The following is a 21648-nucleotide window of genomic DNA, read 5'->3' as shown; positions in this document are numbered from 1 at the left end:
TTACTCGATTAGTCTCAATTTGAATTTATCAGATGAATAGTTACAGGCTTGGAAGGTATACAACGCGCAACCCTCACGAAAGATACGATTACCAGATGTTCGTGCAACATTAACAGTGCAATTTAATCTCATCGAACAGTCATAACGATCGGGTTTTATTCGCCTATGAATATGGCTTTATGATTACGGTCAACAAGATTTTGTATTATTATTAATATTGGTGTTCAATTACAGTTCAAAACTTTTTTCATTCGTTCTTCGTTACCTGACTTCCTTTGTCTCTAATTCAATTAATTAATGGGGCTGATTAATTCGGTCTTTTACCACTAAAACACATTCCTAATCAATGTCAGTTAACTGTAGTTTTTGGAATTGTCTTTTCAGAAATTGAAATTTTTAACAACACAACTGACCAGTCGCACTGGATATAAACAAATAAATGGAAAGGTTGTCGAGTTATTGTAATTCTTCTCTTTTCTCGGTTGTATTTTATGCCGTTAAAAATTGCAAATTTCTGTAAAAGTATTAATTTATTGTACAGCTGTGTACAACGTAGGCTTGCCTTGTTTAGAAGGTGCCCGATTCTACAGGAGGTTCTTCAAATTTTCAAGTTTCCACATTTTTATATTTTTAAGTTTTCAAATTTTCAGGTCCCTGAATTTTCAATTTTCCAATTTTTTAACACTTCAATTTTTCTTCTATAGTTAGGATTTTCTTAGCTTTAGGTTTTCCACCCCCTTCATGTATCCCTAAACAAGGAAGGTCCACATTGCACCTGAATGTACATCAACGGAGACGAATACGAATCGTGAATATCGTATGGTGTTACTTTCATTCTTCTCAATATTTACATTTGTATTTTCCCGACAAAATTTTCATCTTTTAACTATATTTACTTAACAATTAATCGTTAAATTGATTTGATCGTGCATGCTGATCCGAGTACATATCTATCCATTATTAGAATGATTATATATGTTTATTTAAAAACACTAATATTAATTGTATATAGAAACACATAATAATATTTACTTTTAAATAGAAATTGTAATGCTTAATGTCAATGATCAATGAGATTAATTGTCAGCTTGTAATGATTACTGCTTATTAATGATATACGTGTACAGATTATTCATACGGTCGATTAAATTTTAAGGCGCAAATATCTTATTGCAATAACGTTGCAGCAAGATTATAAATTCAGCAAATATTCAACCTGGGTATGCAGAATATCTTCTAGAAGAGGAAAGGGATGAAAAGTGTTAATTTTGATAATTGAATGGATGCGTTACAGAGAAGATGGTAGCAACATGGCTCATCACTTTCAGCTACCAGCAATAGTGACAGATATGAAAACTTTTGGGAAGCACTTGTTATGTTTACGACATTTTTAAACAACTGACGCCATTTACGTTAGAGTTCTGTCGTATGATTAATGCCTGTTTTTGCTACTGCAATGAAAAGTTTGTCAACGCTTTTGTTCAACAGTGATTTACATTGGCGTAATCAGAACTTTTTTTCTGGTGTGAGGCACATCCCCTAATTTTACTGTCGTGTATTTTATTTTTAATTGCATTACATACTGAATTTTGGATCAAATATTTATTTATTTTATCAGGTCTACCCTGGCCCTCAGTTACTGCATACTACTACCACCTCCTCCTCTAAGTCTAGTCCAAAACGATTATCGAAAAAATCGATGAAATAATATTTGAAATTGTTATAAGGTATGTAAAGATTTTTCCTGGAAGTGTTATCAAAAATTCAAGTGTCCTATAATTGCTAGTAGATAATTTATAAACATTATCCATAGTAACAATTTTTTAAAATCATTTTAAAATCTAGATTGTGATTCAGTTTAAATATTAACAGCTTGGATAATGAATAAGTTTAAATTGTTTCTTATGGCACCTTGAATTGGAACACCATGAATATGTAATTTTCAAGATGATACAAAATCATGTATGCATTTATAAATTATCATTATTGTTCTTATTACTATTACTATTATCTTCACACTACTTGTCATACTATATTATCATTATTGTTGACGTTACTATTGTTATTGTTACGATTATTGTTTACATTTAAGATTGATTAATGTAAGTTATTTATGATCACTTTATGATCAAGTTAATAGCCAGTTACATCTTTTGTGCTTAGCGATCAGATCACCCGAAGAATAGAAATCGTGTCAATTATTAATAAGTATTGCTGGATTACTAAGAAACATATAGTTCTAATTGTTTTTGCATAGTAATAATGATTTCATAGCACTGGAAATTTTTCTTAATTTATAAATTAGATTTGTTGCATATTATTTGATGACATAAAAGTGATGTAAAATGGTGTTAACAACGTATCAATTTGAAGCTTAAAATTTTATGCAAATGAATGTATAAGAATTTCATTAATATGTTTAATACAAAATAGCTGGTAGCTAATAACATCAAGCAACAACCCTCGAAACATATTAAGTCCAACACGATTTCATTAAAATGATAAAACGTTTACATAATCATTTTCATTAATTCATTAGCTCTAAATTGAGATTAATACCATAAGTGGTATTTTGAGATACTTTTATGTCATCAATTCGCTAGACTTTGTCAGACTTTCTACATCTCGAAATCTACCATTTGAGTGTGCAACAACCTAACAGAGGTTTCGTATGGTCCGCTATTAAAACTGATGCAGCTTATTTTAGAAGAATTCTAAAGAATCGCCAAGATGTTGCCTCGTGATTCATCAGACGAACTTTCATGATTCACCGCAACTTTTTATGATCCATTAAAAGCCACTAGAACTCCTTACAACCTACTAGAACCCTTGAGGTTCACTGAAGAATTTTTAGGCCTATTAAAGAACTTGTAGTGCACTAGAAACCTAGCGGTTGGTTGCTTCACCGAGACTATTTCGTGACTGAAATTTCCATAAGAGAATCCTCGAAGCTCAACACCCTTCTCTTCTTCTAGAAGAAATTTTACAGTACACTGATACCTAATTATTGCAATTATAAATGTTGCATTGAAAAGAAGAATAGTTACATTCAAATCCCAAAAAAAAGAATTTTGTAGGATTTCACTTTTTTGAATTTAAACAAATCATTAACTGTTTCTAAAAATTTTCAACACAGAACTTCTTTCATTTTGTTGTTCACTTATATTATTTGTAACGTTTCATTGCCTATTTGAACGCTTTATATATCTACTACTGTCTATTCAAATATTAGGATCTATACCTATTAAGATATTCAGCAATTTTGTTTCTTTTTTTCTTGTGTCCCCATATTATCATTATCTTAATATTATTACATTTTTATTGTTATTTTTGTCTAACAATAAATTATCATTATTATTCTGTTAATAATGATTTCAAAAATTGTATTTTTATTGGAACAATATTATGGGGACACAAGTAACGATGCCACCTGAATGCGTTTTTATTTATACAGTTTGAACACCTAACATTCATATTAATTCTAACAGTCTATTAAGAATGCAGTTATTTACATTTACAATCAAATTGCAAGTTGGATGAATTTTCAGAAGCACAGAAAAGGGTAGAAATGTCGGAAATAAAATTTTGTAGGAAAATGTTAAAGGTTCACGGTATTAACACTGTCGATGGTTTAATTGAAAAAGAAAATATATAATTTGCACAACATTAATTTTACAACATCGTAAACAGTAAAGACAAACTTTTTCTCTCGTGATTTCTAGTAAAAAAAATGTATAATAACAGTTTAAATTTTTATGGGATTTTTTTTTTCTTTTCATTTTCCTTACACTAGTTTAAGTATTTGTAAATGTAAGAAATGAAAGAAATTTTGTAAGTTCATTATAAATGGTTTATCTTCGTGTTAAATGTGTCGACACGGACAATTTGTATCCTTCAAGGATGTCAATAGGTTTTTCCATCGTTTAGGTATGATCTCAAAGTTTTGATTCAAACTTAAATGTCTTTTACAACGCACACACATCACTAAATTTATTAGAGAAACACAAAAGATTAAATACGCCAAGGAAATAACAAATGGTGTTATTGAAATAAAAATGTTCTTTGGGATATCTTCATCATTGGATCATGATGAAAATGTAAGAATGTAGATTGAAAGATTTGGATTCAATTTTGCATAATTTTAAAGGATCATAAAATGATTTATTTTTACAAATTTGTAGCTGTTAACCCTCATTAGAATGTGCTCTGGGTATAAAATGACTCAATTTATTTTGTGTGTATGCCTGAATTATGTATAAGTTATAATAAAATCGTGAAATTTAATAAATGTATACACTTCAGTTGCTTACATAAAAAACAAAATAAATAAATATTGAAAATATAAATCATTTTGATATTTAAAAATGACACGCTTTTACTAAACCAGGTGTAACAATCTATTTTTGTACTAATAAAATTTGAAATTTTATTGCTTGCCAGATTAATAAATGTATACATTCATAAATAAAAAAAGGTTAAACAAATTACAATATTGGAAAACAAATTTTATTTGTCACACTTATAAAAAATAATTCTATTTTGTAGAAGCTCAACGCATTAATTGATACGAATGTTCCTTATTCCTTAATAAAGAAAATTCTTCCTATTTCTTCAGAATTTCTTAAATTATAATTAGAAGAAAAGAAACTAAGGTAAAATAATTTATTCATAAAGTTTCTTCAAAAAATATGTTTCAAGTTTCTATGAGGGTTTAGACATTTCAGATCACCTCGTTATTTCTCAATGTGTAAATTCAAACCAGTATACCATGAAATTAATAGGTCACTCTCCTCGTACAAACAATCTTTCTCGTTCGTTTTTCCTCTTTCTCACAAAATGGACGCACGACATACACACTTGTGCATAATACATACATGTATATATAGACGTACACAAATGCATACATTCTTTTAAGTTTTCTTGCTCTCGTGTATTCACTCTCTGCCAAGAAGAAGCAGAAGCAGTGGACGAATGATTTTTGTAAGTTAGAAAGTACGTTTAAGGTGGTAGAAAAAACACTTGTGGAATAAAATGTTATCTCAGTGGTGCAAAGGTATGCAAGTGTTACCTTTGTCTTTGATGTTCCCTAGAGTAATTGACATGAAGATACTTATACCTTACACCTTCTCTCTATCTTTTCTACGATAAACCTCACGATTTCTTCTGGATGAATTTACAAATAAAAATGCAGAAGAACAATCGAAAGAAGCAGAGATCGAGTACAACAGGATGTCAAGTCGCAGTAATCCTGAAAGATTACTTTTATGAAAGAAGAATGAATCTTAACAACAATCGTCCTTCTTAGTCGAAAAAATTGGCCTCCACATCGTTTATTATGTATAATAGTATTTGTGTCTTTCTTTTTTTTTTCATTTTTCGATTCGTTTATGCCCTCCTTCCGTTCTTCTACCAAAACGTCCACCGATAATTCTTTTATCAAACGAATACAAATGTTCTATAAATGGTTCAACAATTTTTTGATTGTTTATTTTTATGGCAGTTGATTGTAATAAAAGAAACTTTTTAAAAAATTTCTTTGCTTGTCAGTCTATTTTATTAACCATGACGATAGGAAGATAAAATAGAACGAAATATGGAAAAATATATAAATAATTTGAACCATTTTTCAATTCAGACTTGATCTTTGAATCGTGGAAGCGATTTTTCACAATTCTGTGTTTAGTCTTGCATAAATTAAGAGAAAAAAATTTACAACAGATATTATCATTATGAGCGTACTTGAATAATCTGCAAAATAAATTTTTAACAAAATCTGTCATGTCACCCACAAGTTATATTTGGTCCATCTTAATAATTGGTCCAACAGATTCTTACAGCTGATGAAGGGTTAATTGTCGATATTGATATGAATAATTAAAGTGAAACAATTCGAATGAGAACGAAAAGAAAGAAATAATTAATATGAATCATTTTTAGAAAATAAATCCTTTTATTGTTAGTAACTCTACACAAAATATGATAAGGAATGCCGACCCAAAAATTGTTGTGCTAAGAATCGACTGAATTAATAAGTTTCTTGTGGGAAGTTCTTTCAGATGGGAATAGAGACGATTTTTGAGACGGAACCCTTTTGTAATGTGCGCTGTAATGCGTACTCTATACTTATATGTATCTCTACGATCACAACTGTCCAATATTTTGGAAAGAAATAAATTTGATATCGCATCATCGGTGGACTAGCACGTTGAAGACAGTAGGAGGACGCCAAATATGATCGGCTGTTTTATTGAAACGTTTATGTCATCAACTCTTTCGCATGCAACATCGTCGATACACGGTAAAAAACACCTCAGTTTAATAACGATAATAAGAATGGTAATAGTAATTGTAGAAAAAATAAAAGAAAAACATATATGTATAATCTACAAATAGATTTCTGTTCCCAGACTTTAATATTTGTTTATAAATAAATTATCCTGCCCTCCCCCTCCCCGACCCCCCTCCCCTAATTACACCTTACACTCGATTCCCGCACAGCTCACGTTTCTCATTCCTATACATTAATTAGCGTTAAAATTTAAAAAAATACATATATATCTTCTCAACCGAACCGCGTTTAAACGACCCTAACTATTATTTCTTACTTTGTTCCGCTTCTTAATCGTAATTTTTTGGTATTTTTCATTTTTTTATATCAGTTTTTTATGTAACTTATTAAACAATGCATCACCTTCCACATGTGCCTCTCGCATTCAACTTTCTTGATAAAATACGACATCAATGCGTTAATGATAATAATTAATAATAATGATAGTAGTTGTAATATTAGTAATAATAATGACGAATGATGATGATAATGATAAAATAATAGCAATATTAATAATATTATTCATGTACGTACGTATATATGTATATGTATAATACTAATTAATGAAGATTTTTATATAATAGGTATGCGGATGCGCGAGCATACACATTATATACATGATATTATATATCATACATTGTAGTTATAGCTGCTTTATATCAATAAGCAAATGTATATATATACATATAAGTAAATATTTGATATATGGCGACATTAATGAGAATGACTGGCAACTGCAATCATGATAGCAACTTGATGTGATCACAATGGTAATTAATAATAATACAAGGACAGATCCAGGGAGCTGTGAAATTTTAACAAAATTAATTTATAAAAGAAAAGAAAATTATCTCCCTTAATGCAGTACCTATATAATTTGTACAATTATTTTTTGTTTTTTAAATAAAATTAATTATTTAATCTTACCCACTATAAGTAATCTGTTTTTATTAAAATTGTTAATAGAACAAACCATAAAGAAATTTCAAAATTTCTCGATCCATCCCTGTAATAATAATAGTATTAATGATGATAGTTGTAGCAATAATAGTAGTAGCAATAGTAATGATAATGATAGTAGTAGTAGCAATAATGACGACCACGACGATGAATTATGATAATCATATAATAATAATAGTAATAGTAATAGCAATAATAATCACCAATAATCAATAATAAATATACATTATAAGGTAAATAAGTACAATCGCGAGGTATTATTAAAAACATTACCCCAACTTATTACTAAATAAATAGAAATTCATAAATATTATATTAATAATAATAATATTTGTAATACAAGCAATAATAATCACGATAATAATAAAATATTAAAATAGCATTTGGCAAATATCATTGCTGACTTGTTCTTGTCATACGATTATATTAAATAGTAATAGCAATAATAATAATAATGAGTATAAAAATGAGAATGACAATAATGACAATAAAAGTAACTTGATAACTTAATAATAGTAGGAGGTGTGTGCATAAGTTCTACCCGTTTTTTCATTATGGAAATTCCAAATAAAAATTATCAATAATAAGTGCAATAACAGATGACAATGCGATGTCTTAAATGTTTTGAGAAGTAAATAAAATAAAAGAGCACCAAGTAAATGAATAATATGGCAAGCAATATGGCTAAAATTAGACATTCTGTGCTTTTTGCCTTAAAAAGAATTTTTTGACTAGAAAATGGAAGATGGCAATATGTTATAGATACTAATGGTAATTATGTAAAACAATGTTAACAATGTCATGTTATTTATTCCATTAATTTGGTTTCCTCTCTGTTAATACTGTTAATATAGTATACCAATAAACTAAAATTTATTTAAATAGTATCCTCATTTATGAAATAAATACACATTACTCAGTGACGCACGTGGTGCGTCGACAGCCAGGTCCCTTGACACACCACGTGCGTCTCGTCAAAGAAAGCCGAAAAAACAAACGAAACAATGACCAATGACGTCAAAACAAACATTATCACACACAAAAAAAGATATGTTATCCTTACGTGATTACCCGGCTACCCATTTCTATAATTCGTTCAACAATTTTTCATATTTCTGTAAAAATATTGCGAGATCCTCACTCTTGTACTACATACGTTTTCAAAATAAAATATCAATGGGTAACCGGATTAAGTACTAAGACGAAAGCGTGTAGAACTTTAGCACATACCTTAATAAATAAATAAATAAATAAATAAATAATAATTATATCAGTGAGAACGATGACGTCACAACGATGCGCGAAATGTTTAAAAAACGGTGCATCAACTTTTAACAGAATTGCTCCCCGTCGATAAACTATTCATTCCGCATGGAAACGTCCTATTATTCGATGACTTAAGACGTTCAACCACAGCGTTCAACGCGAATCAATATTTAAATCATAAAGAGGCCATGACTAGATGTTTGAAATCGTATATCAGATACAGCGTACAATGTTTTTTTACCTTTTCCCTTATTCACGACTTATGGCATAATAAATAACAAGACGATAGAGCGACGTCATAAAAAATCGGCCGAAAGCCCCTCCTTAATGTCGTGTCTACCTTACTTTCAATTATAAACTTCGATACACCTACAACTAGCCTTCTCCGTTTTTTTTTTTTACTCTTTTTGATAAAAATAAAAAATCGTCACGCGGGGCGGGGGGTTAGGGGGAGAGGGGTGATGCGATTAACGATTACGATATCATATAAACATCATGGAATACTGGAGACTGATTATGACTACCGTAATTAATAACGTGTGTATAACGCGTTTCGTACATTTGCTCAGAAACGAGAGCCAAAACCCTTATTAACACTCTTTCATCCCCACTTTCGTAAGCTACGTATTAAAAACGGACATTATAACTACGAAATATTACCTTAACTTACGACACACACCGTGCTACGTGGCTATACAAATCAACGGATCTTACGATAAAACCCTATTCGACCCTTCTTACAACCCTTTCATCTCTGTTACACGCATCCTGTTTACGAGAAAGGACCGAGTTAAAAGACGAACGTACCACTAAAAACGAGAGTCGTCGCCTTTCTCTTTCACTTCCGTCCGCCGAAAAGCAGACAAATTTTCTCAACTCGAGCTTGAGAAAAATAACGCCGCGTGCTCTCAGCGAATAGTTTAATCTTAATCGAAACCAGGAGCCATCATAAGTTCCCTGGACGTCAGGATCCCAACGTGTTTTGTTCCAAGAAAATAGCAATCGTATCGTTCGCTGCTTGATTTTCAACGGGAAAGAATATATATAAAAGAAAAAAAGAAAGATTTATACTCTTGTCACACTGTCTGAGAAACGGACAAACAGACAGACACAGACAGGCAGATAGGCAGATTTATCGAGAAAAAACAGATCGCTGTACGTTTTCTCTGATCCTTATCGAGTCGAAATTTAAATTACACATTTTAGTTTGAATCTGTAAATTGCAGATGAAATGTTTTAGATACAGAGTGAAATTTTTAGAGATTAAAATTTCGTTATGATCTCAAGGGTTTGCGTTCGCTCTGAATGAGTTAAAACTCAAAGTAAAATTTATATAATTTTCATTGCATAAACACAATTATGAATATCTAGCAAGATGTAAAAGTTTAAATTTCAACTCGGTATGTCTTTTGAAACATCCTATTTATCCGCGAATCTTATTCTATTTACCAATCAACGAACGTCATCTGATATTTCTATGTACAAGAATGCAATATTTTCAACGAAATGTATTTTGCAACGATTTCACGATCGTTCAGAACGTAAAATGTACTTACTAAAACGTGCAAAATACACAAGAAATATATCCTGCATCAACGTGATACCGTTTTTAGCTCGGTAGTTCGACATAATAAAAAATATCCCATCGATCGTTTGGAATTGTACGCAACTTGTCTTATTGTTAGAATAGATGATCAGTTTCATGATTTCCTCGGAAATCCGTCTGTAAACGGGGGTCAATTTTGTCTAAATTAATCCCAAAGATATTATGTTTATTATATAAACTTTGGTTCTGACACATTAAAAAAATGATAAATTTTTATATTTTGAAATTAAGCACCTACATTGCATATCGTATAGATATGCAGACATCCATTTCTATTAATTTAAAATTTTATTTGAAAAACTGACTGGTTTATTACATATTCTAATGATGTCTGATAAGAAAGATGGGATTGGGTCTTCTTTGATTACACCCACTCTAATTACGCCAATGCTATTACAAATTTTAATTAGAATTTTTTCGTCAAACACGTATGACCCACGTTTACATAGTAAGGATCAATATTAACAAAGATGACTATCGTGATCATTCAATTAGAAAGATTCACAGAATCAAAGAGCAGGACTGATCATTTCGAAACTTCCTCAATCTCTACCTCGGTTATTTTTAATCAATACACATCCTGTGTACGTGTCTGTGTGTATGTGTATTCATGTATCATCGTATTAATTTTAATTGCGAGAGCAATAATAATAATAATGACAATCACAATGATATACGTGTACAATAGTAATTAATACGTGTATACCACTTAACGTCCTAAGAAACAACCGATTGGCACCGTTGAAACCGTACTTGTAACACGAAGGGCTTCGTCGGTTCTTTCTTTATTATTTTTTAATCATTAGTTCGTTACAATCGTGTAATATTTCACCAGTGTTTAAAATGTCGTTCATCGACTATATAATACGATAACTAGGCATGCAACAATATCTGGAATGATTATTTTTTTTTTTTGTTCGTTTCCAAGTTAAAAATAGCGTCTTGCAATCACACAATCTGACTTTCTGATATTCCCTTCCTTTTTCTTCCGTTTTTTTTTCTTTTATTTATGCACAGTCGTTCTTTCACTCATTCATTCGTTTAATTATTGACACATGCACCAGACAGACACGCGTTTCTTTCATTCGACAATGTCTCTTCCACATCATCTCACTTTAATCGTCTCTCTGTTGTTCGTTTTTTTTTTTCTTCATAAAGTAACATTACTTGGGCCCGGGGATAGTATTAACTTTTTGCTTTCATTGTTTTCATTTTTTTTTTTCTTCTTGATTACATACAGAGTCGCCGCGCGCCGCTAATATCATTCAAAAAACCAAAATTAATTTCTTTCTTGGAAAATTGAAAGATGGTTTTTTATCGGATGGTATCTCGTTCGTATGGCAAGTTCCTTGTTTCGTTATCGCAGAGAAAAATGTTCTTTTGTGTCACACTTCGTCGCGTTCCTCTTTCTCTTCCCTCCGTTTCCGGTTCGGTACGTTGCCCGATCTTCGACGACACTCAATGACACCGCCATAAATAACGCACATTGCGAATGTACAAAAATATATTATGCAACATCTATAATCCGCTATAGGTTTCTAAAAACTCGTCTTTTTTCTTTTTCTTTTTTTTTTTCGTTATCATTAATTCCCCGGCAATTGACACCGAGCGTCGTGAAATTTCGGGCAAATTGCTTTTCTTTTTTCGATTCGACTATAGTTTCAATTGAACAAATAAAACTGGAAAAGTTACTTTTCCAATGCAGTATTTAACCCTTTCAGCGATGAACAATTTTTGTAAGTCTTGAGGAGTACATTTTTATAAAAACTACCCTCAAATTCCAGTGAACATTTATCTACCTTATTGCGAATACATAACTCCTAATAAGTGAAGAAATATTTGGAATAAAAATTTGTGCAAACTTTTATTCGAAACATTTTTTTCTACCTTTTGCATTTTATAAATTATACGGGTAAACTTGACTGGGCAGGAATGAGATTGAATGTCTTGGAGAAATAATAATGGAAGGTGATTGTATATGCTTATGTTACATCCCTGAAAGGGTTAACGCGTTGATACTAGTTAAATGAATCAGTCTGTCAATTAAGAAAAAAAATGAAAAATTGAAAGGGAACAAATGATTCTTTTTGGAAGCATTCTAGTGTCTCATTTCGCGTTTCTGGATCGTCGTTGTTCTCCGTTCACGACGTGCATTCCTTTTCCTGGGAGATCCAACCAATGGTAACCAAGCGTGAAATAAGGCTGACTGTGAGAGCTCAGCGACGTGTCCATTTGAAATTCCAAAGGGTCTCAACTATCGTAATAAGCATCAAAACGAATTCTTTCCGTTCCCTTTCTCGCTATTTAAGTAACTCGTGATGCTTTTACACAAAATTATAGGTATGAAGAAGTTTCCACATTATTAACTCATTTCAACTCACTATACTATGTTTATGTTGAAGCTTACATAGAGCCCGGAAGGGGTAGGAGTTCGTTGGTACAGTTTTCAATTTCTTATGTTTTCAAAAAAATCTGTAATTCTTTCATGAATAAAACAAAGGAATCGAGTAGAAAGTTTAAATTACAGAATAAAACACTTGTATTCTGAATACAATGGAAACTTTTGCATACCCGTAACATGTATTTTCAGTTGCAACATTCGAGGTTTTGTAGTACTATTCTACACTGAAAAAGTCAAAACAAGAATGTAACATTTGAACAATGGCAATCCAATTTACAAGGAAGGTGTGTTACAAACAATAAGTCGGAAGGCTGTTATTAATACATTGACTGCCAAGAGAATGAAAGATAGAATTAAAACTAAATTTTAGCTTTTGAATCACTGATAATGAGACACATGCATTGAAATTTAATTTTCTGTTCTTTTGCAAAATTGTACACTATTCCTTCAAATATTTTCTAAACATTGCAATTTTCGTCATGACAGACAGTGCATTAATTAACAAACTATGATAAAACAAAACATAGCACTAATTAAATTTCTAGATCGTGCGAAAAATTCTAATTCGATGCTTTAAAAGTACTCTCACATCCAAAGGTTTTCTTTTAATTAATTATGTATATTAATTTGAACCCTGTAATTAAATTTATGAAACAACGAATTTTCAAAATTCTATTTGAAATTCAGAGCTGCATAATTATTCACTCTTTTCTCTGTAAAAAAAAAAATATTTCCAAATTTAACTATGGTAACAAACATTCAGGATAGGAACTTTAAGGCTTATGAAAGAGGACGAATGACGGACGAGAGAAGAAAGCAAAATAAAGAAAGAAACAGAAGAAAAGAAATAAATAAAACAAGACGAAAACCAAACGATGTAATATAGTGTGAACTGAAAATATTATTAAAAAGCATTTTACAACAAAAAATAACTAAAAAAACAAACAAAAATACGATTTACATTTAAATTAAGAACAATTGGGTTGTATCGTCTAAAAATAATAACATAACAAACCAGTATAAAAAAAATAATAGAGGAGAGAGATAGTCGCATGTTCGTTTCATTTTGTGTTTCGAGCGCGCGCATATCAAGAAAAAAATAAAGAAACACTCAGACACACACATGTACACCTCGTTCCTTACTTTGGAAATAATGCATATCAAAGTGGTACCGTTTGTTCATTTTCTTTGCGCGTCTCTTGAGAAAAAAAAATAAACACTGCGAGTGGCAAAGAAAATAAAAAAAAAGATGGTAGCGATGTACAATATGGACAGAAATTTTGGAAGCACCTCCATATTATTTTTTGATAAAGCAACGAAAATTTGAGTCTATGGATTTGTACATTACAGCAAGAAATTGAAAAGATAGTTGAAATTTTACCAAAAATAATACACTTCAGCTCAAAAATCATGTAACAGTTGTTAAAATTTCATAAAGGCTAAAAGAATTGAAAATATTTAAAAGAAAACAGTCTTTTTCGTATATATTTTGTACAATTACTCATATGCAATAATTTATTCAAAACATTACCAAAATTGTTAATAATAATTAAAGCTTCTACTAATTTTGGCATTCTAGCAACTACCTTCTTTATAATTTCTCTATTAAATATGTTTTTCATTAAAGCATTTGATTTATTTCTATTCAACTAATATTGAAATGATTTTCGAGCCTCAGTGTATGGTTAATATTAAATTTTGACAAAATGCTTCCAAATTTTCTGTCAACAATGTAATTGATTGGCTAGCTGGCAAGGTAGCATCATCATCATTTCTCTTCAGCTTTTTCTTCTTCACTTGTCCTAACGATATAAAATTATACTGAACGTAAATAATATTAATAATACAGTAATTAATCCTTAATAATAGTAATAGTAAGTAATAATAATAATAGTGAAGTTAATAAAAATAAAATACTAATAATAATACGAATAATAATATTAATAACTGAATCAACACAGCAATACGCGATTTTTAAATACTAATGGACAGATACGTCGTGATGCGATTATGTACATTATTCGGAGGAGAGGGTTCGAAATTTTCGATCATTCTCTAGATACAGAAAAATTTACTAGGACCGACGAAAAAATTAAGTATCATAGTTGGCAGTGAAATTGTTTCCAAAAATGAGTTTCCAGTGGATGATCCCTTTCCTCGATCATTCTTTCTGACGTTCTTTCGAAATCTAGCTACAATACTGCATATTACTACATAATTACTACAAGATTACAGGATCTTAATTGTAATCTCCTTGATGTTAATGAACTGATATCTTCGTTGCTTTCTGAAGAATCAAATTGGCATCGTTTAACCGAACGATTCCATATTTTTTTTCTCAAGAAGAAACAACGAAAGAAACCGGTATCATTGTCTCGTAGTTTCGAATGAATAAGCGAAAGATTATGACAAATGATATTTGGGAACCTCGATTAAATATTTTTAATTAACGATGAATTATCGAGGATCTTTCTACGATTTTCATGTTTGCCTTGTGAGAGTGGGTAGAGTGTAAAAAAAATTAGCTTAAAACTTATTTCACAGCACGGAAGTACATAGAATGACAAGAAAAGGGGTGAGTAAATTTTGGTAGTGTAGTTTTCTTCTAAGAATGAAAACTGGTCGTTTAGATGGAATGAAAGTCACAAAGGATTCTAAATTCTTTTTTCAATGAAACTACTTTGAAGATCACACTTTTTTGAGAAGATAGACAGTTTCATTACCCTTGGATTAAATGCACGTTTATATAGAGCTTTTCCCATTCTCAGGAGGTTCTAATACACTACCAAAGTTTGGATATCTATTTCCTTGCCACTCCATATAGCATTAGTCCATTTTTCTTTTTCAATTAGAATGTTTACTTGTAAAGAGTATGTAATAGAATCAGTCAATTATCAGACTGAGGCTCGATCTTTCGTTTATTAATCACCTACCCTAATTTAATTTATTAATATCTAATGCGAACGATCTAAATTCCACGAATGAAACCTCGTCAGAAATCTTTCCTAATCGTTGATTTATCTTCTCGAAGTATTTGTACAAAATATTTTTTTCTTTTTTAATCCTGTTCAATTCGTTTTATCGGAAAAGATAGTTGCCGATTCAGTTTATGAGCGACTCGCCATTTCAACAAATAAAACATCTATTATCGTTAAACGGGATAAAAAATAAAAGGCGTCGAAAAGAGGAAAAAATATAACAACGGTTCGTAAACTGTAACAGCAACTGTCGATTCAACAATCCAATGAATTTGATATCAAATATTACTTCTGTCACCCGGAAATTGTGGACTGGCTGGAAGACTTTCCAGAACTTCCGGGTAGTCCAAAGGTACGTTAGTTAACCTTCGAACGACGGAGCCGGGTCAATCGTGACCCATGAATAATTTTTAAATTTGCTTTTAACAATTTCTCACACTTTTGTGAATACATTGCAAATATAATTTAGAATTTCCACGCTTCCTAAAATTCCAAATTTCTACTATCATATAATGTTACTAAATAAGTTATAAATAAATTTCAAATATTTTGTCCTCTCCTCCAAGCAAGGGTTGTAGATTCGTCCTTGGATTGTCAGTAACTCGGTGAGCCGTCGTTCAAGGGTTAAATTTCGACTTGCTAGAAAACTTTCTACTATCCTGAAACATCCTCGTATAATTCGCGAATTTAGTTTGTTAACACGAACGAACGCCAGCTAGCCTTGTTATATACCAAACAACACTTTCTTCAGAATAGTTCTGGTTTTATCAGAGATATGCTTTAAAAAACATTGTAACGCTTTTGTGACCCCTGGTGACGAGGCACTTAATAAATGAATATATAAAAATCATAATAATACCTACATACATACACACATACATACAATAATAATAATGTCGTTGATGGTAATGATGATAATGACGATGATAATAATAAAAAATAATAATATAATATAATAATAAATTTTACTATTAAAAAAATTTAATAGCAAACATGCATGGAGCTATCGTGGCTCCTTTCATCGTCGACTCATCCAACAAAATATATATTAATAATATACAATCAAATTCAAAAAGATCCTAACACAAATTGTTTTTACTCAATGGTACTAAAGAAATTATACACAATTTTGGATATGTAAAATAGCAAAGTAAATAATAATAGTGACAATTTGGATGAAGGCGGAGATGGTGGTGGTGGTAGTGTTGATGTAATTTTGACGGGGCAAGATGGTACTCAAAATTACAGCAGATATGCAAATTAAAAAAAAAAAAAAGAATGAAGAGAGCAGGCACAGGAAAACTAAAATTCCTTACGTCGTTACTGTAACTCACTACGACTACTCGCTACGTTAACACCACTACGATTAAAGATCGGATCAAAGGAATAATAGAAACAAAATGTTTGATCGATGAGCGAGGTTGATCCTTTTCTTTTATTCATCGATCAAACATTTTTGTAAAGTTACCCCGAAGATCGGTCGAAGAAGATGAGCAAAAGAAAAGAAAGTCAACTCCTATAAGAAAAATTCATATTTGAATAAAAAATCAACGTGTTTGTGTTTCTCATCAGTCTTCACGGCATATATAATCCTCACTACGAGAGAATGTATTACTCGAAGGACGAGTTTTCGTTCGTTCCGCGCAGATTGGCGCTGATTGGCTCAAACGCGCATATGCTAGCTCTGATTGGCTCTGACTCGCGCATGCGTTCTAACGATGTTCGGGAAACCAAGCATGCGTATTCAATAATCCGTTCATTTGATAGGCTTTCTTTTCGTTATTCATATATCTTTTCCTACCCTATATATGATCAACGGAGTGGTCAAAGGGCACCACAAAGTGGTAAAGATCCTCTTATAATTAATAAATATAACATTCTCTCGTGACGAGGACTATAAGTCTCTGTGTCACCGATCGTCAAGGAAACGGAACAAACAACAGGCGTATTAAAAAATCACGCGCGTACGAAGATAGAAACAAACTTAAGCATCTGTCAAAGACAAAACAAAAGAAAATGAAATGAAAGGAAACTAAGAAGAGGTCAAAGTAAACGGACAAAACGATGCTGGACTGTTGTGTCACTGTCATAGTTTCTAAACGCTTCGTCAAGAAGGATCTCCATTGATTCTTAAGAAGAAAAAAACACGTACGTATATGTATATTCGCTTAACCACTTAAAAAAGAAATAATAATAATAATAATAATAATAAAACGACGTGTGAGGAGAAAGGAAAAGGATTCAGGAGAAAGGACCACCGATGTCCGTTAACTGGAAATATCCTTCGAGAATCTGAAACAAACGTCGTGAAACGGACGACGCCGATAGATACTGTTCCTGAAAAATGACCACCGTCGTTCGATCGAGTACTTACTTCGTGCTATCTTTATTTTTGTTTGTTCGAACTCATATACTCGTACGTGAGAGGAAGAGACAGAGAGAGAGCGACGAAACAAGCTCTCGCGCGCCTCGATTCTCTGCGATCCAGCGACGTCAAATTGGTAAAATTCTTTCGCTTTGGATCAGAGTTAAACGAACGAAGGCTGTTCTTGTTCGAGCGATAAGTAAGCCGAGTTTAAGTCCCAAGCCAAATCGAAAGAATCGACAGTCAGAAGAACCGTGTCAGAAGCGGACGGGTATACATTCGTTTGCACGACTTCAGGAAAATACGTGTAGGAACGTGATACATCCGAGACGTATGAGAAGAAAAATATATGTGTATATACGCCCCTCGCGGTTTGCTTTCGATCGAAAAGGAAAAAAGGAAGGTTTTGCACGAAAGTAAAAAAGAAAAAACTGGGTGGAAAAATGGTCGGATTAGGAAAGGATTGTCGAGGGACGGGGACGGAGGCACGAGAGAGGTAAGGAGGATAGGGTGGAGTGACTAGCGGCGGCGAGCTCTACAACTAAACAACAACAACAGTATTTTCAGATATAACAACATTAACAAGTAAGTTTTTCCGCGTGTACGCGCTTACGCGTCTCGTGTGGCTTTCAGTATTGGCGCGTGCGACCGTACGTCCAACGCACGCAACAAAATTGGCGTTCCCGAAATCGCCTGGTACTTTTTTATCCTTTTTCTCTATAAACTTATCGTGCGCACGCGCTTGCACGTACGCATGCGTACGAGTCACGCGAGCGTTAATTCACCATCGGGTACTTTCCTTTTCTCTCCTTTTTTCCCTCATTTTTGTTTCTCCGTTGTTCCAGGAAATCGTTCAACGCATGCATCCTCCTGTCGAGGACTCGCGACAAAGCCAAGTGCGCGAAATTAACCGATAAGTCCGGATCACCGGTTGCCAGACCCTTCTCGCAGGGCTTCCAATCGTTAAGGTAGCAACCTGTTTTACCTCCTTGCCGCGCATTTTCTACAGACGCGGGCGTATCCGTGTAAAACCTGTCGTATGGAGTCTCGATAACTCGATTAACACTTGGTTTCGCTCGTGTGCGCTTACAGATCGGTCCTCGTAATCGGCGTCTCGTTAAACGGGAGTAAGGTGGGTCGAGCGGGCGAAGGTAGATAGGCAAAGTGAGCACGAGCGGTGATGGTAGGTGGGCAAAGAAGAAGAGAGGCAAGTGTAATATTAAAAATGATCGATGAGATCCTGGTCTGGTGGCCGTTGTAACTCTGACAACAACGACACCGATGCGAACGACGATCGACGATCATCGTCGGCGTCGCGGTTTGTCGATGCTCTACATGCCGATCGGCGGTACTTGTACGTAACGATAAATGTAAAGTCGGTAATCCTTGCTGGCCAACACGACCGATCCATCGTCCATCAAAGCTACGTCGAAGCACTGGGCGTGCTTGACTTTGCTCTCAAGAGCCGATACCAGTTGACCGTCTTGCGTGAAGATCGTCAGATTGAAGTTGTTGTGATTGTCTGCTATCAGTATCTCGCCAACTGCGTTAATCCCTACCCCGATCGGGTAGTTCGTGATCCCTTCCCCGCCGATCTGCCGAAGATAGGCGCCTTCGTAGTTGAACACTTTCACGCAGTGGGCACGATTGTCGCTGATGAATATCTCCTGTTTGTCGTTCACGACCACACCGTTCGGGAACTCGAGATGCTTCGAGCATCCGAATTTCTGAAGCACGTTGCCGGCTTGGTCGAAGATGATCACGCGCATCACTTTGCACTCGACGACGACGATGCGCCCCTTCGAGTCGACCGTCACACCCCGTGGATGCTGCAGAATGTTCGCTCCAAATTTACGCACAAATTGACCGTACTGGTTGTAGATTTGTATCTGATGAGTCGGCGAACGTTCGGTAACGATTATGTCACCTGACGTTTTCACCACAGCTACTCGGTTCGGATAGAGCAGCTGGCCGTCTCGTTTGCCACACTCTCCGAACTGGAACTTAAACCTGCCTTCTTTATCAAAGATCTGAATGCGATGATTGTTCGTGTCCGCAACGATGATGTCGTTCTGTGCATTCACAGCGACTCCCGATGGTTCGGTAAATTGACCCTCCATGACACCAAACTCCCCGAATTTACAATGATAGATCATTTTTTGCCGTTTGATCTGTGATTTAGGTGGAAATATCGCGGCGGCGGACATTAGTTTCGAGGTCAGATCGAGAACGGAATCGCCGGACGCGGCGTTTGCTGCAACGGCGACGGATGCTGGCATCGGAAAGTGATCGTTCGTGGTAACGACCGGATAAGCGTCGCTACCTCCGTTGCTCCATTTTTCGTAAGGATTCGCGTTCATGCCGTTCAAATTAAGATCGCTAATCGTCGTCGAAAACGGGCCAAGGCTGTTGGCCGAACTAAAACGTTTCGTGATGACACTGCTGTTGGTGTCAAACGACGAAGGCGAAGTGGAGGTGCAGGTCGAGTTAGATGATATCAAGCCGTTGCTGTAGGGTCGGTCTAAAAGAAGACCGCCCAAAGAGCCGGCGTTAGTTGGTCCATTGTTAACATTGTTTCCGCCATTGCCATTACTCGTGAGTGCCGTTGGTCGAGCAATGGGCGGCTGTTTCCCGATCGGTCCGGCGTTGTTCTCGTTGTTGCTTCGGACATAGCCGAACGTGTTTCGCACGCCTACTTGAATAGCTTGATAATTACTGACAAACTCAAGGTCGACGGTTTGATTGGCGATATCCGGTGTGTAATTCAACAGTAACTGAAGCTTTGAGTCGAGAAGCTTTTTAACCATTAGTACTTCGGTGACAGTTGTGTATTTGGTCAGTCGCTCAACGCATTCACATGTCTGAAGCATCTTATCGGCCATGTCGTTTGCCTTTTGCGTCAGCACGCCCAATGATATTTGTTTAGTAGAAAATACCGATTCGAGCTCTTTCAACAATTCTTGCTTGCGCTCTTCGAGCATCGATCTGTAAAACTGGAACGTGTCGTTGATTTCGTTCTGCGCTTTGTGATATTGCACTTGCAGCCGTGCGGCCCCGTGATCGGCCGCCTTCACTGCGGCTCTAACATCCGCCGCTTTGGCTCTGCACTCTTGGACCACTCTTGCCATCGCTTCGAGCTGCTGGTTGCCTACCTCGGATATGTGCGCGCAATCGTGCAACGGGCCTGGATGATCGGTAATGGTGCACTCCTTGCAGACTAGTACGGTACAAGTGCGACAAAAGTATTTCAGTAGTTCTTGTTTGTGACGAGAACAGAAAAGGACTTTCTCGCCGTTGTTGCCGCCACCGTTAACCACCAAGTTGTTCTTCGGGATCTCGTTGTTGCTGGTTGAACTGGTGACCGTCTCCAGCTTCGAATCCCCCAAATTGAGGACCCGATGGCCCTCGAAACAGTGCATGAATTGATGTGCCATTACGCAGTTAGGACAGAGAAAGTTCGCGCAATCGAAACAACGTGCTACAGCGTCGGATTCGGTGGATTTGCAGCCGGTGCAGCGTACGCCGCCGGCGCTTCCTAATCGGCACCGTGGGCAGGGCGCCTCTCCAGGTTTCTGTGAATCGAGGCAAAGATCGCAGCTGTCGACGTCGCAGATCGCCGAGTCGCTCGCAGGCGGAGAACTGCCGCTCACTGTAACCGGGGACAGCGAGGCCAGGGATCCGATGGAATTCGCGCGCGATTCCAGCGAGAGTGTCGGCGAGGCCATCTTCAGTCAACCGGCATCC

The 21648-nt window shown here is 34.6% G+C and overlaps 1 protein-coding gene across 9 annotated transcripts in view; it reads right to left on the bottom strand.

Annotated features, from left to right (window-relative positions):
* Positions 1-21648, bottom strand: part of brat (tripartite motif-containing protein brain tumor) — a 79138-nt gene that overhangs the window by 6941 nt on the left and 50549 nt on the right. For all 9 annotated transcript variants that reach the window (XM_034320287.2, XM_034320281.2, XM_034320284.2 and 6 more), the window contains one exon: positions 1-21648. This exon is cut by the window's left edge and continues 6941 nt beyond it. In XM_034320287.2, the coding sequence (XP_034176178.1) occupies positions 19236-21629 (2394 nt within the window). In that variant the 5' untranslated portion in view covers positions 21630-21648 and the 3' untranslated portion in view covers positions 1-19235.

Source organism: Osmia lignaria, chromosome 13 (genome assembly GCF_051020975.1).
Source record: "Osmia lignaria lignaria isolate PbOS001 chromosome 13, iyOsmLign1, whole genome shotgun sequence".
NCBI lineage: Eukaryota > Metazoa > Arthropoda > Insecta > Hymenoptera > Megachilidae > Osmia > Osmia lignaria.
The sequence above is the reverse complement of the archived record's forward strand: the minus strand, read 5'-3'. Positions and strand labels throughout refer to the sequence as shown.